At 44.4% G+C, this 18964-nt stretch overlaps 1 protein-coding gene across 1 annotated transcript; it reads left to right on the top strand.

The window, feature by feature from the left end:
• Positions 1-9103: 9103 nt before the first annotated feature.
• On the top strand, positions 9104-10114 carry LOC115481919 (olfactory receptor 1009-like). Its single transcript, XM_030221390.1, has 2 exons — positions 9104-10023; positions 10093-10114. Exons 1-2 carry the CDS (start codon positions 9107-9109, stop codon positions 10112-10114), a joined length of 939 nt encoding a protein of 312 aa, XP_030077250.1. The 5' UTR covers positions 9104-9106.
• The last annotated feature ends 8850 nt before the right edge of the window (positions 10115-18964 follow it).

Raw genomic sequence — 18964 nt, 5'->3', positions numbered from 1 at the left:
ATCCTGAGTGTTATAGAACAGGTAAAAGTGAATTGATTTTTCACTCTTTCAAAAGTACAAAGAGCCAGCATGCAAGCAGCAATTTTCCAGCAGCCTGGGAGCATCGGGCCACAAAACAGAGGCTGGGCCACTAGCTGAGGGTTCTCCAAGACTTCTGCCCCCATATTCAAGCACACTTTATCCAAGCACCCCCCCCCCACCAAGTTGAAGCCCCCACTCCCCCTTCCCTCCTGAAAGGTTGGTAGTCCGGGGTGGGGGTCTTCTGGGGTCAGGGAGTGTTTTCTGGGGGTCTTCCGGAATCCAGGGACTCTTCAGGAATGAACAATGCCTAGTCTTCCCTGCCCTGTCCAATATCACCTTCAAAATGGTGCCCCTAGTGATATTATCATGCTACTACCACTAGGGGTCATATTCGATATAAGAACTACTTCTACTATAAATCACTTCTATAGCGCTACCAGTCGTATGCAGCGCTTTACAATTGAACATGAAGAAAGACAGTCCCTGCTCAAAAGAGCTTACAATCTAAATCAGGACAAACAGACAGGATCAATAAGGATAAGGGAAGGACAGACAGAAGGACACAAGGATAAGATAAAAGTGACAAGTCAAGAGTCGAAAGCAGCATCAAATAGAAACCATATGGAATATGACCCCTAGTAGAAGCAGCAAGATACTATCATTAGGAGCACCATTTTGAAGGTGGCTGTGGACAGATCATGAGTAACTGGGCATTGCCCCTGCCCAAAGAGACCCCAGACTATGGTAGACCCCCCTGGATCCTCAGCTAGTGGTCTGATATTTGTGGCCCAATACTCCTGGATGGTAAAATAATCCTAGCAAAAAGCTGGGATTATTTTACCATGGTTTTTGGTCCGTAACGCGACTTGCAGTGTATCACCACAAATCACATACAGGTATTTGCATAGTAATGAGATGCAAAACATACATTTGCATATTTATATCTCATTACTAACTAACCAGCACCAACCTAAATGTCAACGTGGTATTTTTAGAAAAGTGGCATTATAGTTGTTTAAGTTGCATTAAGGGCCAGTTAATATGACGTAAGGTTTTAACGCTGCTTGATGAACTCCCCCCCCCCCCCCTTAGTGCCCAGAAAAGGGGAAAATGCGACATAATTAATTAGGAGCATTTACATGCATAGGTTTATAAAATGATTAACATAGATGTGTAATTGCAAACACTTAGACTTGTAAGTTGTGAACTATCAACTTACTTGTGTTCATAATGGCATTTACATATAAAGGTTGATGAGTGCCTTCCATTGATTTTTCCCACATGTATACTTGTAAAATGGCTGCTTCCACTGCACATGCTGGAAAATACATGCAGGGATTTCATAAAAGCATAATTCTGATGATTACAGTAGTTAGAAGAGGCCAGGGGAGAAGAATTCTTGAGGAAAACCTGTCCAAAAAGAAAAGATCTGCTAATCATTTATTCATCCATTCATTTATTCTTAATTGTGCATGTTTGATTGTATTCTACCTTGAATAGTGGAATAAGTGGGACAAACATAAATAAATCTACTCAGATTTTTTCATGGGAAATTAGTCAATGTATTACTGGAAGGAATAATAGAGGGTATAATTGACATAGGAAAATGTGGGAGAGATGTTCTGGATGCCAAATTTAGGCTCTTAGGTAGAAAGCTCAAATTCAGAACCTCTAGGATAGCATTTTCCAAAGTGCTCCCCGTTCAACACACAGGGCCCAAGAGACAGGCAGAGCTCCAGAGTCTCAATGCATGGATGAGGCGATGATGCAGGGAGGAGGGTTTTTAGAATTGTAAGGAACTGGGCAACATTCTGGGGAAAGGGGAGTCTATTCCGGAATGATGGGCTCCACCTTAATCAGGGTGGGAACAGGCTGCTGGCAATGGCATTTAAAAAGGAGATAGAGCAGCTTTTAAACTAGATCCTGGGAGAAGGCTGACAGTCGTTCAGAAATGCATGGTTTGGAACAAGGTATCTTTCAAATATATCACCAAAACAGGGAAGATAGGGCAGTGGCATTCCTAGGGGGCTGACACCCGGGGCGGATCTCCGATGCGCCCTGCCCCCCGGGTGCAGCGCCCCCCACCCGGAACAGCGCGACGCCCCCCCCCCCCCCACTGGCGACCCCACCCGATCCCCCAGCGAAAGAACCCCCCCCGGGTGCACGCCACTGAGGGGGGTGCCGCGCGCCTGCCAGCTCTTCGTTTTCATGCTCCCTCTGCCGCGGAACAGGAAGTAACCTGTTCCAGGGCAAAGGGAGCATGAAAACGAAGAGCCGACAGGCGCACGGCACCCCCCCAGCAGCGTGCACCCGGTGCGGACCGCCACCCCCCCTTGGTACGCCACTGAGATAGGGTATCCTGATAGCGATGTTGCAATAGAGACCATAGTAGACCGAGTGTATTTAAATAAAAAGTAGACAAAAGATTGCAAATTAATACTGTCAAGTACTGAGTATGATGTAAATAGGAACAAACATACTTTGAAATGTCTATATGCGAATTTCAGAAGTCTAAGAAATAAGATGGGAGAGTTAGAATATATTACACTAAATGAAAAATTAGATATAATAGGCATCTCTGAGACCTGGTGGAAGGAGGATAACCAGTGGGACACTGTCATACCAGGGTACAAATTATATCGTAGTGATAGGGTGGATCAAATTGGTGGAGGAGTAGCACTGTATATTATGGAGGGCCTTGGATCAAATTGAAAATTCTACAGGAAACAAAACACATCTTGGAATCCCTATGGATTGAAGTTTCATATGTATAGGGGAAAAGGATAGTGATACGAGTGTACTACCGTCCATCTGGCCAGGATGAACAGATAGATGTAGAAAAGTTATTAGAAATTAGGTAGGCTAACAAACTGGGGAACACAAAAATAAAGGGTGATTTCAATTACCTTGATATTGCCTGGGTAAATACAGGGCTTTTTTTGAGGGGGTACTTGGGGATTCTCAGAACCGGCACCTTTTCCACTGTCTGCTAAAATTGACCCATAGTCCCTAAGTTTTAATGAAAGAACTCAGGCTCTACACATCAATTCTGCCTTGTCATAGATTCTATGACTGGTTGTAGGGGGCCTGGCTATTGTGGGGTGGGTCCCTCAGTGATCACCCCACTCTTGAAGAATGGCCTAGCATTTGAGTACCAGCACCTTTTTTGCTAGAAAAAACGCACTGGGCAAATATAACATCAGGGCATGCTAGGGAGGTAAAATTCCTTGACAAATCAAGGACTACATTATAGAGCAGCCGGTACAAGAGCCAACAAGAGGAGGAATAATTCTAGACCTTATCTTTAGTGGAGAGCATGATCTGGTGCAGGTGGTAATGGTGATGGGGCCGTTTCATAACAGTGATCATAATAAGATCAGATTTGATATAGGCTTTGGAGTAAATACACACAGGAAATCCAATACGTTAGCATTTAACTTTCAAAAAGAAGACTATGATAAAATGAGAAGAAGGGTGTCACAAAACGTTCACGGCCTTTCTGGTGCTGTATGGTGAAGTTGTACATTTACAGGGACAGACTCCACTGGAGTATCCCATTCTCTTCTGAGACTCTCTTAAGCCAGACCTACGTATTGAGATCTGTGATGACAGTAAAGTCTCGCCCATATAGATATGGTTGTAACTTCTTGAGGGTCCACACTAAGGCCAGACACTCTTTTTCAACAGTGGCATAGGCTACCTCTCTGTCAAGGAGCTTGCGACTCAGATACACAATGGTGCACTCCTCCCCTTTACTGTTCAGCTGACTGAGTACAGCCCCAATGCCATATGCCAAGGCATCAGTCTGTACCACAAATCTTTGCTGGTAATTAAGTGCAACTAGTACTGGATCGGTAGCTAATGATGTCTTTAATTTTTTGAAGGCCGCTTCACATTCTGGCGGTGTAGTCTCTTTGTAGTCAAGTTAGTCAGGGGCTTGGCTATAGTACTGTAGTGAGGCACAAACTTCCTGTAATAACCCGCTGTTGCAAGGAAGGCCAATATTTGTTTTTTAGTTTGGGGAGTGGGCTAGTTTTGTATAGCTTACACCTTAGCTGGTTCAGGCAGGGCCGTGCCAACACAGTAAGCGCGGTAAGCACTGCAGGGGGGCGCCTGCCTTCAAGGGCGCCGCACCATCGCGTTGTATTTTTTTTTAACGTACTCCTCCGCTCCCCTCCATCCCCGATTCGCCGGCGCTTTAAATTTACCTTGCTCCGCCTCCGAAGTCTGCGCAGCGTCAGTGAAAGCGCTGCCTGTCTGACGTCTCTCCACCAGCCCAGCCTTCCCTTCGCTCGTTTGTTCCCTCTGTATCCCGCCCTCAAGGAAATGATGTCAGAAGAAGGCGGGACACAGAGGGAACCAACGAGCAAAGGGAAGGCTGGGCTGGTGGAGAGACGTCAGACAGGCAGCGCTTTCACTGACGCTGCGCAGACGTCGGAGGGAGGTAAATTTAAATGTCCGGGGGGGGGCGTGCACGCGATGGTCTGCAGGGGGGCGCCAGAGACCCTAGGCACAGCCCTGGGTTCAGGCTTCAGCTGTCCACCTCCCACTTTGTGCCCTAAATACTGCACTTCTGCCATCCCCATCTGGAATTTGCTGGGTTTTATAGTCAAGTGGGCCTCCCTGATCCGGTACAGTACTCTACTCAAATGGATCAGGTGGTCATCCCAAGTCTGACTGTACACAGCAAAATCATCAAGATAAGCCCTAGCATGATCCTGGAATCCATTTAACAGATGATTCAATAAGGACTGAAATGTACCAGGGGTAGGGTTACCATATGGCTCCAGAAAAAGGAGGACGGATTGAGCCAGCCGGGTTTGACTTCCATTGCCAAAGCAATGGAAGTTAAACCCGGTTGGCTCAATTACTTCCATTGAAAGCAATTGCTTTCCATTGAAAGCAATGGAAGTAAAACCCAGCTATCTCAATCCATCCTCCTTTTTCTGGAGCCATATGGTAACCCTAACCAGGGGCATTTTTCATTCCAAAATGTATTACAGTAAGCTCATACAGACCAAATGGTGTAATAAATGCTGATTGCTCCTGAGCAGCAGCTGTTAGGGGAATCTGCCAATACCCTTGGCTAAGGTCCATTGTAGTCAGGTACTAGGCCCCAGCTAAGTGATCTAGCAACTCATCCATCTGGGGCACTGGATAGGCGTCAGATACAGTACATTCATGAATTCTACTACTACTTACTACTTAACATTTCTAAAGCGCTACTAGGGTTACGCAGCGCTGTACAATTTAACATAAAAGGACAGGCCCTGCTCAAAGAGCTTACAATCTAAAGGACAAGTGAGTAGACAATATGATAGGGGCAGTCAAATTGGGGCAGTCCGGATATCCTGAAGGTAAGAGTTAGGTGCCGAAGGCAGCATTGAAGAGGTGGGCTTTAAGCAGAGACTTGAAGATGAGCAGGGAGGGGGCTTGACGTAAGGGCTCAAGAAGGTTGTTCCAGGCATAGAGTGAGGCGAGGCAGAATGGGCGGAGCCTGGAGTTGGCAGTGGTAGAGAAGGGTACTGAGAGGAGGGATTTGTCCTGTGAACGGAGGTTTCAGGTGGGAACATAAGGGGAGATGAGGGTAGAGAGGTAGTGAGGGGCAGCAGATTGAGTACATTTGTAGGTAAGAAGGAGAAGCTTGAACTGAATGCGGTATTGGATTGGAAGCCAGTGAAGTGACCTGAGAAGAGGGGTGATATGAGTATATCGGTTCTGGCGGAATATAAGACGTGCAGCAGAGTTCTGAACAGATTGAAGGGGGGATAGATGGCTAAGTGGGAGTCCAGTGAGGAGTAAGTTGCAGTAGTCAAGTCGAGAGGTAATGAGAGCGTGGACAAGAGTTCGGGTGGTGTGTTCAGAGAGAAAAGGGCAAATTTTGATGATGTTGAAGAGGAAGAAGCGACAGGTCTTGGCTATCTGCTGGATGTGTGCCGAGAAGGAGAGGGAGGAGTCGAAGATGACTCCGAGGTTGCGGGCAGATGAGACGGGGAGGATGAGGGTGTTATCCACTGAGATAGAAAGTGGAGGAAGAGGAGAAGTGGGTTTTGGTGGAAAGACGATGAGCTCAGTCAGTTTCAGGTGGCGGTTGGACATCCATGTAGCAATGTCGGTTAAGCAGGCCAATACCTTTGCCTCCTATAATCTACACAAAAGCAGGTTGTGCCATCATTTTTGGGAAGAAGAACTACAGGAGAAGAACAGGGAGTATGAGACTTCTTTATAACAACTAAGGTTAGCATCTCATCAATCTCCTCATCATTTGCCTCTCTACTTCAGCAGATATTCGATAGGCACCCTGCTTCAGCGGCTCATGGACACTTATGTTTGCATTGTGATTAGTCAAATGGGTAAGTCCTGGTTTAGCGAAAAACACATTAGCATACTGTTGCAATACTGCTTCTAACTGCAGTCTCTAGGTGGGAGTTAATTGCTCTCCCACTACAATTTGTTGTACAGATCCTTCTGGTAATGTCTCTGTTAGGAGGTCAGGTATGGGCTCACTATCCTGACACTCTTCTGGTAGGCTGCACACAGCTAGTACCATAGCTGTGTGACTTGCATAGGCCTTTAACATATTTACATGGAAGGTATGCTGCTTTCTGTGTTGAGAGTCCATAGATATAACTTAGTTTGAATCATTCAGGCACCTTATGACATTTTAAGGACCTGCCCAATTAGCTTGAAGTTTATTCTGACGAACTGAGACTAAAACAAGTACCTGCTGGCTCTTATAAAACTCTCTATATTGGGCTTTATGATCTTACCAGGTCTTTTGTTTAGTTTGGGCTGCCTGCAAATTATCTCTGACAAAGCCCACAAGGTCTTCTAATCTCTGCCGCATATTAACTACATATTCAATTACAGGTGTGTCAGAGGTATCATCTTTCTCCTCAGAATGTTCTCTTATTAGGTCAAAAGACCCTCTCACTCTCCGGCCATAAAGCAACTCAAGTGGGTAGAACCCTGTAGACTCCTGCGGTACTTCTCTATATGTAAACAGTAGGTAGGGTAAGTATTTTTCCCAGTTAAGGTCTCCTGATTCTATGAAAGTCTTTAACATATGTTTTAATGTCCCATTAAATATCTCCACCAACCCATTAGTTTCAGGGTGATATGGTGTGGTACATACAGATTTCACTCCAACGTGTGCCCACAGATTTTGGATCAGCTCAGACATAAACTGTATCCCTTGGTCTGAGAGTATTTCTCATGGATATCCTACCCGGAAAAATATTTCTAGCAGGGCAGTGGCAATTTTCTCTGATTCTATGGAGGATAAGGCTACCGCTTCAGGATACCTGGCAGCTACAAAGTAGTACATTTAAAACAAGTCAGAGAAAATATTTCTTCACTCATCATGTAATTAAACTCTGGAATTTGTTGCCAGAAAATGTGGTAAAAGCAGTTTGCTTAGCAGGGTTTTAAAAAGGTTTGGATGGCTTCCTAAAAGAAAAGTCCATAAGCCATTATTAAAATGACTTGGGGAAAATCCACTGCATAAAATGTATTGTGATGTTCTAGGATCTTGCCAGGTACTTGTGACCTGAATTGGCCACTGTTGGAAACAGGATGCTGGGCTTGATGGATCTTCGGTCTGTCCCAGTATGGCAATACTTATGTACTTATTTATTTATGTACTTATGACATATGGGGGAAGTTATTAAAATGGGCCACTATTAAAACATGTTATTTTAGTGTTATCCCAGTTGTTAGTAACTATCCAGCTTATTTTCGAAAGAGATCGCTGGCCATCTTCCGACACAAATCGGGAGATGGCCGGCGATCTCCTGAACCCGATTTTGGCCGGCGCCAACTGCTTTCCATCGCGGAGCCGGCGAAACTTCAAGGGGGCGTTTCAGCAGGGTACAGAAGGCAGGACGGGGGTGGGACTGGGGCGTGGTTAAGAGATGGCTGTCTTCTCCCGATAATGGAAAAAAGATGGCCGGCTCTAAGCAGCATTTCACCGGCTTCACTTGGTCCACTTATCTCTAAGACCAAGCCTCAAAAAAGTGCCTCAATTGACCAGATGACCACCGAAGCGAATCGTGGATCACCTCCCCTTACTCCCCCAGTGGTCACCAACCCCTTCCCACCCAAAAAAAACAATGTACACATTTTTTTTACCAGCCTCTATACCAGCCTCAAATGTCATACCCAGCTCCCTGACAGCAGTATGCAGGTACCTGGAGCAGTTTTTTGTGGGTGCAGTGCACTTCAGGCAGGTGGACCCAGGCCCATCCCCCCTACCTGTTACACTTGTGGTGGTAAATGTGAGCCCTCCAAACCCCCCCAAAACCCACTGTACCCACATGTAGGTGCCCCCCTTCATCCCATAGAGCTATGGTAGTGGTCTAGAGTTGTGGGGAGTGGGTTTTGTGGGGATTTGGGGGGGGGGGCTCAGCACCCAAGGAAAGGGAGCTATGCACCTGGGAGCAATTTTCATTTAAAAAAAATTTTTTTAGAAGTGCCCCCTAGGGTGCCCGGTTGGTGTCTTGGCATGTCAGGGGGACCAGTGCACTACAAATGCTGGCTTCTCCAACGACCAAATACCTTGCATTTCTCCGGGTTTGAGATGGCCGGGCCCGGTTTCCATTATGACCGAAAACCAAAGCCGACCATCTCTAAACCCGGCCCCAACCGTATAATCGAAAGAAAAGATGGCCGGCCATCTTTTTTGATAATACGGTTTGCTCCTCCCCTTTGCAGAGCCGGCCCTGAAGATGGCCAGCCATCAATTTGGCCGGCGCCATTCAATTATGCCCCTCCATGTCTCCTTGCATAAAATGTGACCTGTGGTAAAATAGCATGAGCTAATGGTAAAATAACATATCTTAACGGTAGCCCACATTGATAACTACAGCCCTTAACGGCTAATGAAACTTCCATATATAACTTTTTTTTTGCATCTCTATAAAGTTTTCTTGGACTGCTTTTTCATAACTGTGACTGAAAATGAAAATAAGCCTGATTTAATTATGACACTGTTCTTTTCTGCAGCACACTTAAAACATAAAATCATTACATAAGCTTAGTTCAAATCTGATTTTTTTTCTACCAACAGAGACATTCACTCTAATAAATGGAAGACAGGAACCAGACATCAGTGACTGAGTTCATTCTCGTTGGACTTACACATGATCCAAAGCTCCAGATTCTACTCTTTATGCTCTTCCTTCTGGTCTATATTATCACCCTGTTGGGCAATATCGGTATCATTCTTGTAACTAGGTTGGATGCACGCCTGCAGACCCCAATGTACTTTTTCCTCTTTCATTTGTCAGTTCTAGATATCTGTTATTCTTCAGGCATTACCCCTAAAACCCTACAAACCCTCTTGACAGAACAGAAAACTATCTCCTTCCTTGGTTGTGCTCTACAAATGTATTTTTTTCTCTGTTTTGCTTCTGCAGAATTGTATCTACTGGCAGTGATGGCATATGATCGATATGTGGCAATCTGTAACCCATTGCTTTATCCAGTCATTATGACCAGGAGTCTGTGTATTCAGATAATGTGTGCAGTTTATATCGTTGGCTTTTGTACTGCCCTAATACATGCAATTTGTACTTTTCACTTATCCTACTGTGGGTCCAATGTAATTAATCACTTTTTTTGTGATATTCTTCCAATATTGGTCCTTTCTTGCTCCGACACCTCTGTCAATGAAATTATTGTGTTTTTTTTTGCTGGGTTCCACACCATAACCACCTTTTTGGCCATCTTAATCTCTTACACTTATATTATCACCAACATCCTAAGGATTCGCTCTGCTGAAGGAAGACGCAAAGCATTCAACACTTGTGCCTCCCACTTCACTGCTGTTTTGATATTCTATGGGACCCTTTTTGTTACATATTTACAGCCTAATTCGAGTTATTCTATGGAGCAGGATAAAGTAGTTTCAGTATTTTATGCAGTGCTAATCCCTATGTTAAACCCTCTAATTTATAGCCTGAGGAACAAAGAAGTAAAAGCAGCCTTGATAAGGATATGGAAAAAATTCCTCACAATATTTAGAGGGTTTACTAAGTAAGTGTTATATTGTGAACCAATTTCACATTTTGGTAAAAGGCAGTATATTAAGTAATTAATATATTAAGTCTAATTAAATCAAAGTCAATGAAAGGATATCTATTTCTCTAAGGTTAGATTTGTGGGCTGATAACTAGGGAAACCTGGTTCAAATTTCACTGCTGCTCCTTGTGGTCCTGGGGAAATCACTTAAGTCTTGCCCAGCTACAAATCTAGATGATAAGCCCTTCAGGGACAATAATCATACCTACTCTACCAGAATATCACTTACCTTTAACTTCTGAGAAAGGTGTAACATGAATCCAATTCCATCACCAGAGGTACAATGTATTTGAGGAAAAACCTATGTTACTAGCTAGTCACACACACACACACACACACACGAGGTCTAACACCGGTCTGCACATACTATATCAGGACTTGTTTATCCACTTCTACCCTAGGTAACATTATATTTATGCATCTCTCTGACGTCTTATGTAACTTTGTGATTCCTATATGTTTAAATATTCTATCTCTTCCTATGCCTTATGCTGTCTATTATGATGTTTTATTGTGTGTTGTGTTGTCAATAGCATACTATTATGGCATATTATGCACTGTTATTTGAATATTTTTACAGCTATAATTGTCAATTGCCTATGTTCAACTTATTCTTGCTATATATCGTCTTGGGTTAATTTCTTCAAAAAGAGGTATTTTTAAAATACAGCCAAATATTTCAGCTTTGATCTTGTCAATTGATGTTTCCTTTATGTAAATGTTTCTGCTACCAGAATTGTTCAGTAAGCCATGGGACTTGCTTCAAAATATTCATAATAACACTCTTATCTAATACTTTACTGAATCTCATCACTGAATCAAAATATCAATATTTTGTCCAGCAGGTGTATCATCTACATAGTATCAATTATCATTTTTATTTATTGCATTTGTATCCTACATTTTCCCACCTCTTTGCAGGCTCAATGTGGCTTACAATGTATTGTTATTAGTAGATAGTAGAATGATAGTTAACATTTAGTGTTACATAAAACAATTGCATAATCGAGATTTAAACAAGTAGATATAAGTAAAAAAAAATACTGATAATAGGTAGGTTGTAATGCCATAGAAAATAACGTTATCGAAATTCGAACAGGTAGATGTAGGCAGAACATTGCTGATAGTAGGTAAGGTTGCGGTGTATTACGTTTATAGTTGCTGATCTTGTTGGTATGCCTTTTTGAATAGGTAGGTCTTCAGGGATTTGCGAAAGTTGATTAGTTTGCAGATAGTTTTTAAGTTGTGCGGCAATGCGTTCCATAACTGTGTACTCAGGTAAGAAAAGTTTGACGCATGCATTAGTTTGTATTTTAGGCCTTTGCAACTGGGGAAGTGAAGACTAAGGAATGTGCTGGATGATCTTTTAGCGTTTCTAGGTGGTAGGTCTACCAGATCTGACATGTAGGCATTTCCGTGAATGATTTTATGAACTAGTGAGTATACCTTGAATGTGATACGTTGTTTAAGTGGAAGCCAGTGTAGTTTCTCCCTCAGGGATAACATTTCCTGGGACTTGACAAGGGAAACAGATTTCCCATCATACTAAAGACATAAAAAGATTTGAATCAATCAGAGAAAAGTGACAAAACTGGTATGGGGTTTGTGACAAAAGATGTATGAGAAGAGACTTGAGGACCTGTAGATATATAGAGAGATTTAATGGGACATTGAAGCATACGTTAATGATTTTCGCAGAATCAGGAGACCATGATTATCATTACCCTACCTACCTAGCTTGTATCATTCAGGCATCTTAAGACCTTTTAAGGTCCCGCTGAACTAGGACTAAAACAAGTACCTACTGGTCCTCATAAAACTCTTTATTTCAGGCCTTATGATCATACCAGGTCTTTTGCTTAGTTTGGGCTGCCTGTAAGTTATCTCTGACAAAGTCCACAAGTTCTTCTAATCTCTGCCATATATTAACTACATACTCTACCGGGGTGTCAGAGGTATCCCCATGTTCTCTTATTAGGTTGAGGCCCTCTCACCCTCCAGCCGTAAAGCAACTCAAATGGGGAGAACCCTGTAGACTCCTGAGATACTTCTCTATATGCAAACAGTAGGTAGGGTAATGATAATCATGGTCTCCTGATTCTGCGAAAATCATTAACGTATGCTTCAAAGTCCCATTAAATCTCTCTACCAACCCATTAGTTTCAGTGTGATATGGGGTGGTATGTACAGATTTCACTCCACAGTATGCCCACAGATTTTGGATTAGCTCAGACATAAACTGTGTCCCTTGATCTGAGAGTATTTCTTGTGGATATCCTATTAGAGAAAATATTTCTATGGAAGATAAGGTTACCACTTCAGGATATCTGGTAGCAAAGTCCACCACTGTCAACATATACCTTTTCCCACGCCGGTAAGGGATAGCTAGATGCCCGACTATATCCACAGCTATTCTCTCAAAGGATTCACTGATAATGGGTAAAGGTTTCAAGGGAGCTCAGGGGTGATCTTGGATCTTACTCACTCTTTGGCACGCATCACAGGTTTAACAATAGTCAGCTACGGCTCGAGATACTCCCAGCCAACAGACGTTCTGGGTCAATCTAGTGCGTGTGCGTGCCACCCCCTGATGTCCTGCTAGTGGAATGTCATGTGCAATCTGTAGAAGTTGTTCTCTGAATGCCCTAGGTACTATAAGCTGCTTGCCTGCTGTCCAGGGCCTAATAAGATCAGCAGGATCAGTGTCTCTGTACAACAGGCCACCTTTCGATAGGATATGATCTTTACCAGTCTCATTGGTTGGCTGACCAGCCCTCTACCTCAGGGCTTCCAGGTCACAGTCAGAGTGCTGTGCTTCCTGAAAAGCATGTCTCTGTCCTATATAAGTATCCATATCTGCTTGGAAGTTCCTTAATCCACCCACTTTACTAGGGGAAATAGAATCCAGAACTTGCTGAAAATCCACTCCCAGCTTTGGAAAAGACATTTACTATAAAAAATGTCTAATATACCCCTCCTAAATTGTATCATCCTTAGCATAAAATTTGAGGCATATTTTCAAAGCACTTAGCCTTCCAAAGTTCCATAGGTTTCTATGGAACTTTGGAAGGCTAAGTGCTTTGAAAATATGCCTCATATAAAACTCCAAAAATCTCAGCTGAATCTGATGCTCCTTAAATAAAACATCCTCTATATTGTTTCAAATTTTAAGTATGTGAGTCTTTAATTGCTGTCTCTTAAGTTTCCTGGCCATATGTTTCCCCAATTTGTCTCCAAATATTATAGCTAAACTTTTTCATGTCAGACTAAATACATAAAAGTAAAAAATCTAAATCAGTGAAAATTTAATATGAAGACGAGCAGAATGATGCACTTGAAGAGTTGAAATCTAAGGGAGCTGTATGTGGTAGGAGGTCAGAAGATGATGGGGGAGAGAGTCCTTGGAGTGATAGTGTCTGAGGATCTAAGGGCGATAAAACAATGTGACAAGGCAGTGGTCAAAGACAGAAGGTTGATAGGCTGCATAGAGAGAGTTATAACCAGCAGAAGAAAGGAGGTATTGATGCCCCTGTACGAGAGGTGATAAGAGTATGATTAGGGGATTTGGTAGTGTGCTCAGAGAGGAAAGGACAAATTTTGGTAAAATTATAGAGAAAGAAATGACAGGTTTTAGAAGTCTGTTGGAAATGTGCAGAAAAAGAGAGAGAGGATTCAAAGATGATCCCAAGGTTACGAGCTGATGAGACAGGGAGGGTGAGAGTGTTATTCATAGAGACAGAGAATGGGGAAAGAGGAGAGATTGGTTTACGGGGAAAGAAAAGAAGCTTAGTCTGGGCCATGTTTAGTTTCAAAGAGTGGCAAGCCATCCAGGCATCAATGTCAAACAGGCAGGCTGAGAATTTGGCCTGGATTCCTGCTGAAATTTATGTTGTGGAGAGGTAGATCTGGGAGTCATCAGCATAAAGGTGATATTGAAAACTGAGGGAGGAGCTCAGAGCACCAAGGAAAGAAGTATAGATGGAGAAAGATGAGGTCCCAAGACAAAGCCCTGAGGTACATCAACTGATAGTGGGATAGAAGTGGAGGAGGAGGATCCACCAGAGCAGGACCGGTCTTAGGCAGAGGCGACCAAGGCGGCCACATAGGGCCCCGCGCGGCGCGCCTCAACTCTGCCTCCGCTTTGACCTCCGCTCGTCTCGGACGACCGTCCATATCATTCATGATGATCCCGTGGCTCGGCTGCTCCGCTCCCACCACCACCGGCGGGGCACCCACCCCCGGCTTGAGCCCGCTGAGCCCGCCGTCAGCTCCCGAGTCCCCGGACCCCGGCGAGACGGCGACAGTAACTTTGCAGGCTTGCAGTGAGCCAGGAGGCAGTGACGGCCCAGCCCCCAATGGCGACAGACAGTTGCAGCGCGACGGCTCACCTCCAGGCTCCAGCTTTTCACTTCCCGCTCAATGTCCCGCCTTGTGATGAAGTATTTCCTGTTTCCGCGAGGGCGAGAGTCACTGAGTGGGAAAAGCTGGAGCCTGGTCCGAGGTGGTGAGCCATCGTCGCGCTGACTGTGGTGCGAGTGAGAGCGCGGCTGTGCAGACTCGTGGAGCCAAGCGAGGCGAGCAAACTAAGCAACAGACAGGGGAGGGCTGCCTACAACAGTTGTGCCAATCCAGAGGCAGGCAGGCAGGCAGCAAGCCAGGTATGATGACAGCTTTTTTTCCTAAATTAGGAAGAACCTTTTGAAATTAAAGTACTGTCTGTCTCTGTGGTGGTTTTGGTTTGAAATGTTTCAGCTATGTCCACCATTTTGTCAAAGGTTTTGCCTGGGACCCTTGCTTCCAGTGACAGTGAGCCACAGTAGTCCCCTTCTTCCCCTTTCAGTCCCTGCCCACCTTTATCCATAGATATCCTTTTAATCATCTTTTACCTCCCTTCTTCATGCACCTTAATTTTATTAATTCTTCCTTCTGAGCCTTACTCATCCTCCCCTAAGTGTCCCATATGCCTCATCCTTCCCCAGGGTTCACCCCAAGTCTCACTCTCACCTGTACTCCACACTACACCTCAGTCACCTTCCACCCTCCCAGTATCATTCATTCTCTCACTAGTGCTGCCACACATCCCCATCCATCTTCCTCCCTTATTGCTCTCCCACTCCAGATCCTGTTATCCTTTCCCAATATTTATGTCCAAGCCTCTCATCTCCCCAGTAGCCTGTATTAGTCAGCCTTAGTCATCCTTGCTGCAGTGCTCCCCTAACTTCATTCATCCTTCCGCTCTCACTCATCCTGCCTCCCCAGTGTTTCCCCTATTGTTAGTCACTTAATTTCTCCACTGCTTCCCCAGGTATCTCCCTTCTACTCTCCACATCCAGTGACTCTCCCCTCTTCACCTCCCTCCAGCATCTCTCCCTACCCTATCCCTCTATGTCCAGTATCACCCATCTCTCTTTTCCTCTCCGTGTCCACTGTTTCCCTTTTGTGTCCTATTCCCTTGCACCCCGGCTGGTGGTCTAGTATCTTCTCTACAGGGAGGGGAGGTTTCATGATAGCATTGTGCTTATTATTTCAATCAGTTATTTTGTACAAGTTTAGCTTCATTTGTCTTTATTTGAAATTTCATAAATAAAAAAATTTCTAAAAATGGAATAATCTTATCAATGGGGCAGAGCTAGGGTGGGGGCAGAGGTAGGGTGAGGGCAGGGCTAGGGTGGGGCCCCACCAAATTGGTCTGCACAGGGCCCCGCACTTGCTAAGACCAGCCCTGCACCAGAGCATACACTAAAATACACTAAAAGTGCGATGGGAGAGATAAGAAGAAACCCAAGAAAGAACAGAGCCCTGAAATCCAAGTGAGGACAGCGTATCAAGGAGCAGGTGGTGTTTCAAAAGCTAGATTGATTGAGAAGGATGATGATAGAATAGAGACCTTTGCATCTGGCCAGGAACAGACTTTAGAAAGAGCTGTTTCATTTGAATGTAGAGGGCAAAAACCAGATTGAAGTGGATCAAGAATAGCTTGAGATGAAAGGAAGTCAAGACAATGGCAGCAAACAGCGCGTTCAAGTAGCTTGGATTAGAAAGGGAGGAGGGAGAGGGGTGATAGCTGGAAATGGCAGGTAGGGTTCAATAAAAGTTTTTTGAGGAGTGGTGTAACTACATTTTTGAAGGAATCAGGAACAGTTGCCGTGGAAAGTGAAAGATTGAAGATATATCAGATAGAGGGAATGCCTGGAATGTCCTCATGGTGGAAGCAGTGGAGACAAAATACAGTGCTTGAATTTAAATAACCCATAGAGTAAACGTAGAGAATCACTAAATAAAAAAAGGATGACATCATAACAAAACTTAAATATCCTCCCTGCGTGGGTAAGAGTACTGCTTACTTTTCAACTCCAGTTGTCTGGAAGTAAAGCCAGTGCCAGGCAGACTTCTCGGTCTGTGTCCCATATATGCCAAGCTAGATTGGGATGTGATGGGATCGTGGTACCTAAGGACAATGCCAGGTAGACTTTCTACTATCAGTTTCCCTAAAATGGAAAAGAAAGATGAGGATAAACTATACATATTTTATACTATATTCGTTATTGCTTAATGATGATGATGATGATGAATGTGACTGTTGGGCAGACTGAATGCAGGATTTTATCTACCATAATCTACCATGATGTTATGTTTATATTTTACTATCCTGCTTATTTTCGAAAGTGATCGCCGGCCATTTCCCGACATAAATCGGGAGATGGCCGGCGATTTCTTAAAAGCGGCAAAATCGGTATAATCAAAAGCGGCATTTTTGACAACATCGCCGCTTTCCCGTTGCTTCGCCGGCGAAAGTTCAAGGGGGCGTGTTGGCAGCGTAGCGAAGGCGGGACATGGGCGTAGCTACCAGATGGCCAGCTTTTGCGGATAATGGGAAAAAAAGCGGCGTTAAGCAGTATTTCGCCGGGTTTACTTGGTCGTTTTATTTTCACGACCAAGCCTCAAAAAGGTGCCCCAATTGACCAGATGACCACCGGAGGGAATGGGGGATGACCTCCCCGTACTCCCCCAGTTGTCACCAACCCCCTCCCATACCACAAAAATAAAAACCTTTTTTTGCCAGCTTCTATGCCAGCCTCAAATGTCAAAGGGCTATGGAAATGGTGTAGAATTGTGGGGAGTGGGTTTTAGGGGGCTCAGCACCCAAGGGAAGGGAGCCATGCACCTGGGAGGTATTGTAATTTTTTTCTTACTTTTTAGAAGTGCCCCCTTGGGTGCCCAGTTGGTGTTCTGGCATGTGAAGGGAATGAGTGCACAACAAATGCTGGCTCCTCCCACGACCAAATACCTTGCATTTGGCCGGGTTTGAGATCGCCGGCATTAGTTTCCATTATCGGCGGAAATCAATGCCGGCCGTATCTAAAACCAGCCAAAATACTGAGATTTCGCCAGCCTCACCGTATTATCGCAATGAAGATGGCTGACTTAATTTCGATTATAGGTTTGGGAAATATGGGTGGTCCTAGCTGCTCTGTTTTGGGTGTCCTCACTTCGATTAAGGGTGATAATGATACACGTCTGCAGCTGCTGTTCCAATTTGGAAGCTTGCACTTGCTTTATTGGCACCTCTTTAAAACAGCTTACTCTCTGTGTTGCACTTCAGAGGTATTTCTATACATTATGGGGTGGCATTTGAAAGCGTTTGAGCTCCAGTTATAGTAAACCTTGTTTTTCCCACTGTATGCTTGTGTACACTTGTTTGTTTGTGGGTTTGGTTTTTGTTTGTGTTGGGGGGGGACTGTTTTGCCAATTCTTGAAAAATAACTGGTGTGTGGGTTTGGTTTCAGACTGGATGTTAGCTGGTAGCTTAGCATATACTTTGCATTTTCTACTTGCAATCAGCTCTCCATTCGCTACCCTCCAGGAGTTCATTGTTATGTGTGATGTGCTCCCTCACTGCCCCCAATTCTCTTTCTCCTTTGTTGAAGCAGGCAGCTTCTGGTCCCTTGGAGCCAACAGATTCTTGCAGCACAAGTTCAAGGTAAGTTCATACCTCTCACCCACCTCTTCCCCTTCTGCTATGTAGGTGCTAAACAAACACTTCTTGCATCTTGCAGGACAGCTGGTCAAGAGGAATGCAAGAGACAGCAGTGGACTGTAATACACTAGACTCTGAGAGCCATGATTGGTTCTACCCAATTCATTGTACAGATGTCATGTTCTGTATTGGACACGTTCGGTTGTGGCTGCCTGTGGGGTGAGGGAGGGGAAGAGGCCTCTCTTGTGTGTGTGCATCCCTCATGGGCAAAGGCTCCCCATTCTGTCTCTGTTCTTTGGATTTAAATCTTTCCTCTATTTAGATTGTAAGCTTCTTTGAGCAGGGACCGTCCTTCTTTGTTTATTTTGTACAGCGCTGCGTAACCCTAGTAGCGCTCTAGAAATGTTAAGTAGTAGTAGTATTTTCACCAGGTTCACGGGTATCCACAGCAGGTAGTTTTTTCCCGCTTTCCACCTCATGTGTCTTCCATGCTCCTTTTTGGGGTGAACCCCAGTCCCCTTTTATGAAGTGCCCACCCATTGTCAAGGTTGTTGGGGGTGGGGGGGGGGGGGGAAGTATATATGCACTGAATGTCTTTTCCACATTATTCAACACAATCCTACAATCCTCCGTAGTTATGGAACAACAACATTTCTAAATTCTAGCCTGCAAACTATTTTCAAGGTGGCCACAGGTACTGAGCCCTTAAGTCATGGTGAGGGAGAGGGTTTCTGGTTACAGTTCCTAATCCAAATTACCTGCAAGTGGCTACAGCCTGGTGGCTGCAGTGGCCTAGTGGTTAGAGCACCAGTCTTGGAATCCAGAGGTTGCCAGTTCACATCCCAGTGCTGCTCCTTGTGACTTTGGTCAAGTCACTTAACACTC

Source organism: Microcaecilia unicolor, chromosome 1 (genome assembly GCF_901765095.1).
Source record: "Microcaecilia unicolor chromosome 1, aMicUni1.1, whole genome shotgun sequence".
NCBI lineage: Eukaryota > Metazoa > Chordata > Amphibia > Gymnophiona > Siphonopidae > Microcaecilia > Microcaecilia unicolor.
The sequence above is the reverse complement of the archived record's forward strand: the minus strand, read 5'-3'. Positions and strand labels throughout refer to the sequence as shown.

Coding starts and splice junctions, on each gene's coding strand:
- LOC115481919 (XM_030221390.1), top strand. CDS start 9,107: ATGGAAGACAGGAACCAGACATCAGTGACTGAGTTCATTCTCGTTGGA. Junction 10,024..10,092: donor GCCTTGATAAGGATATGGAA/AAAATTCCTCAC, acceptor TTCACATTTTGG/TAAAAGGCAGTATATTAAGT.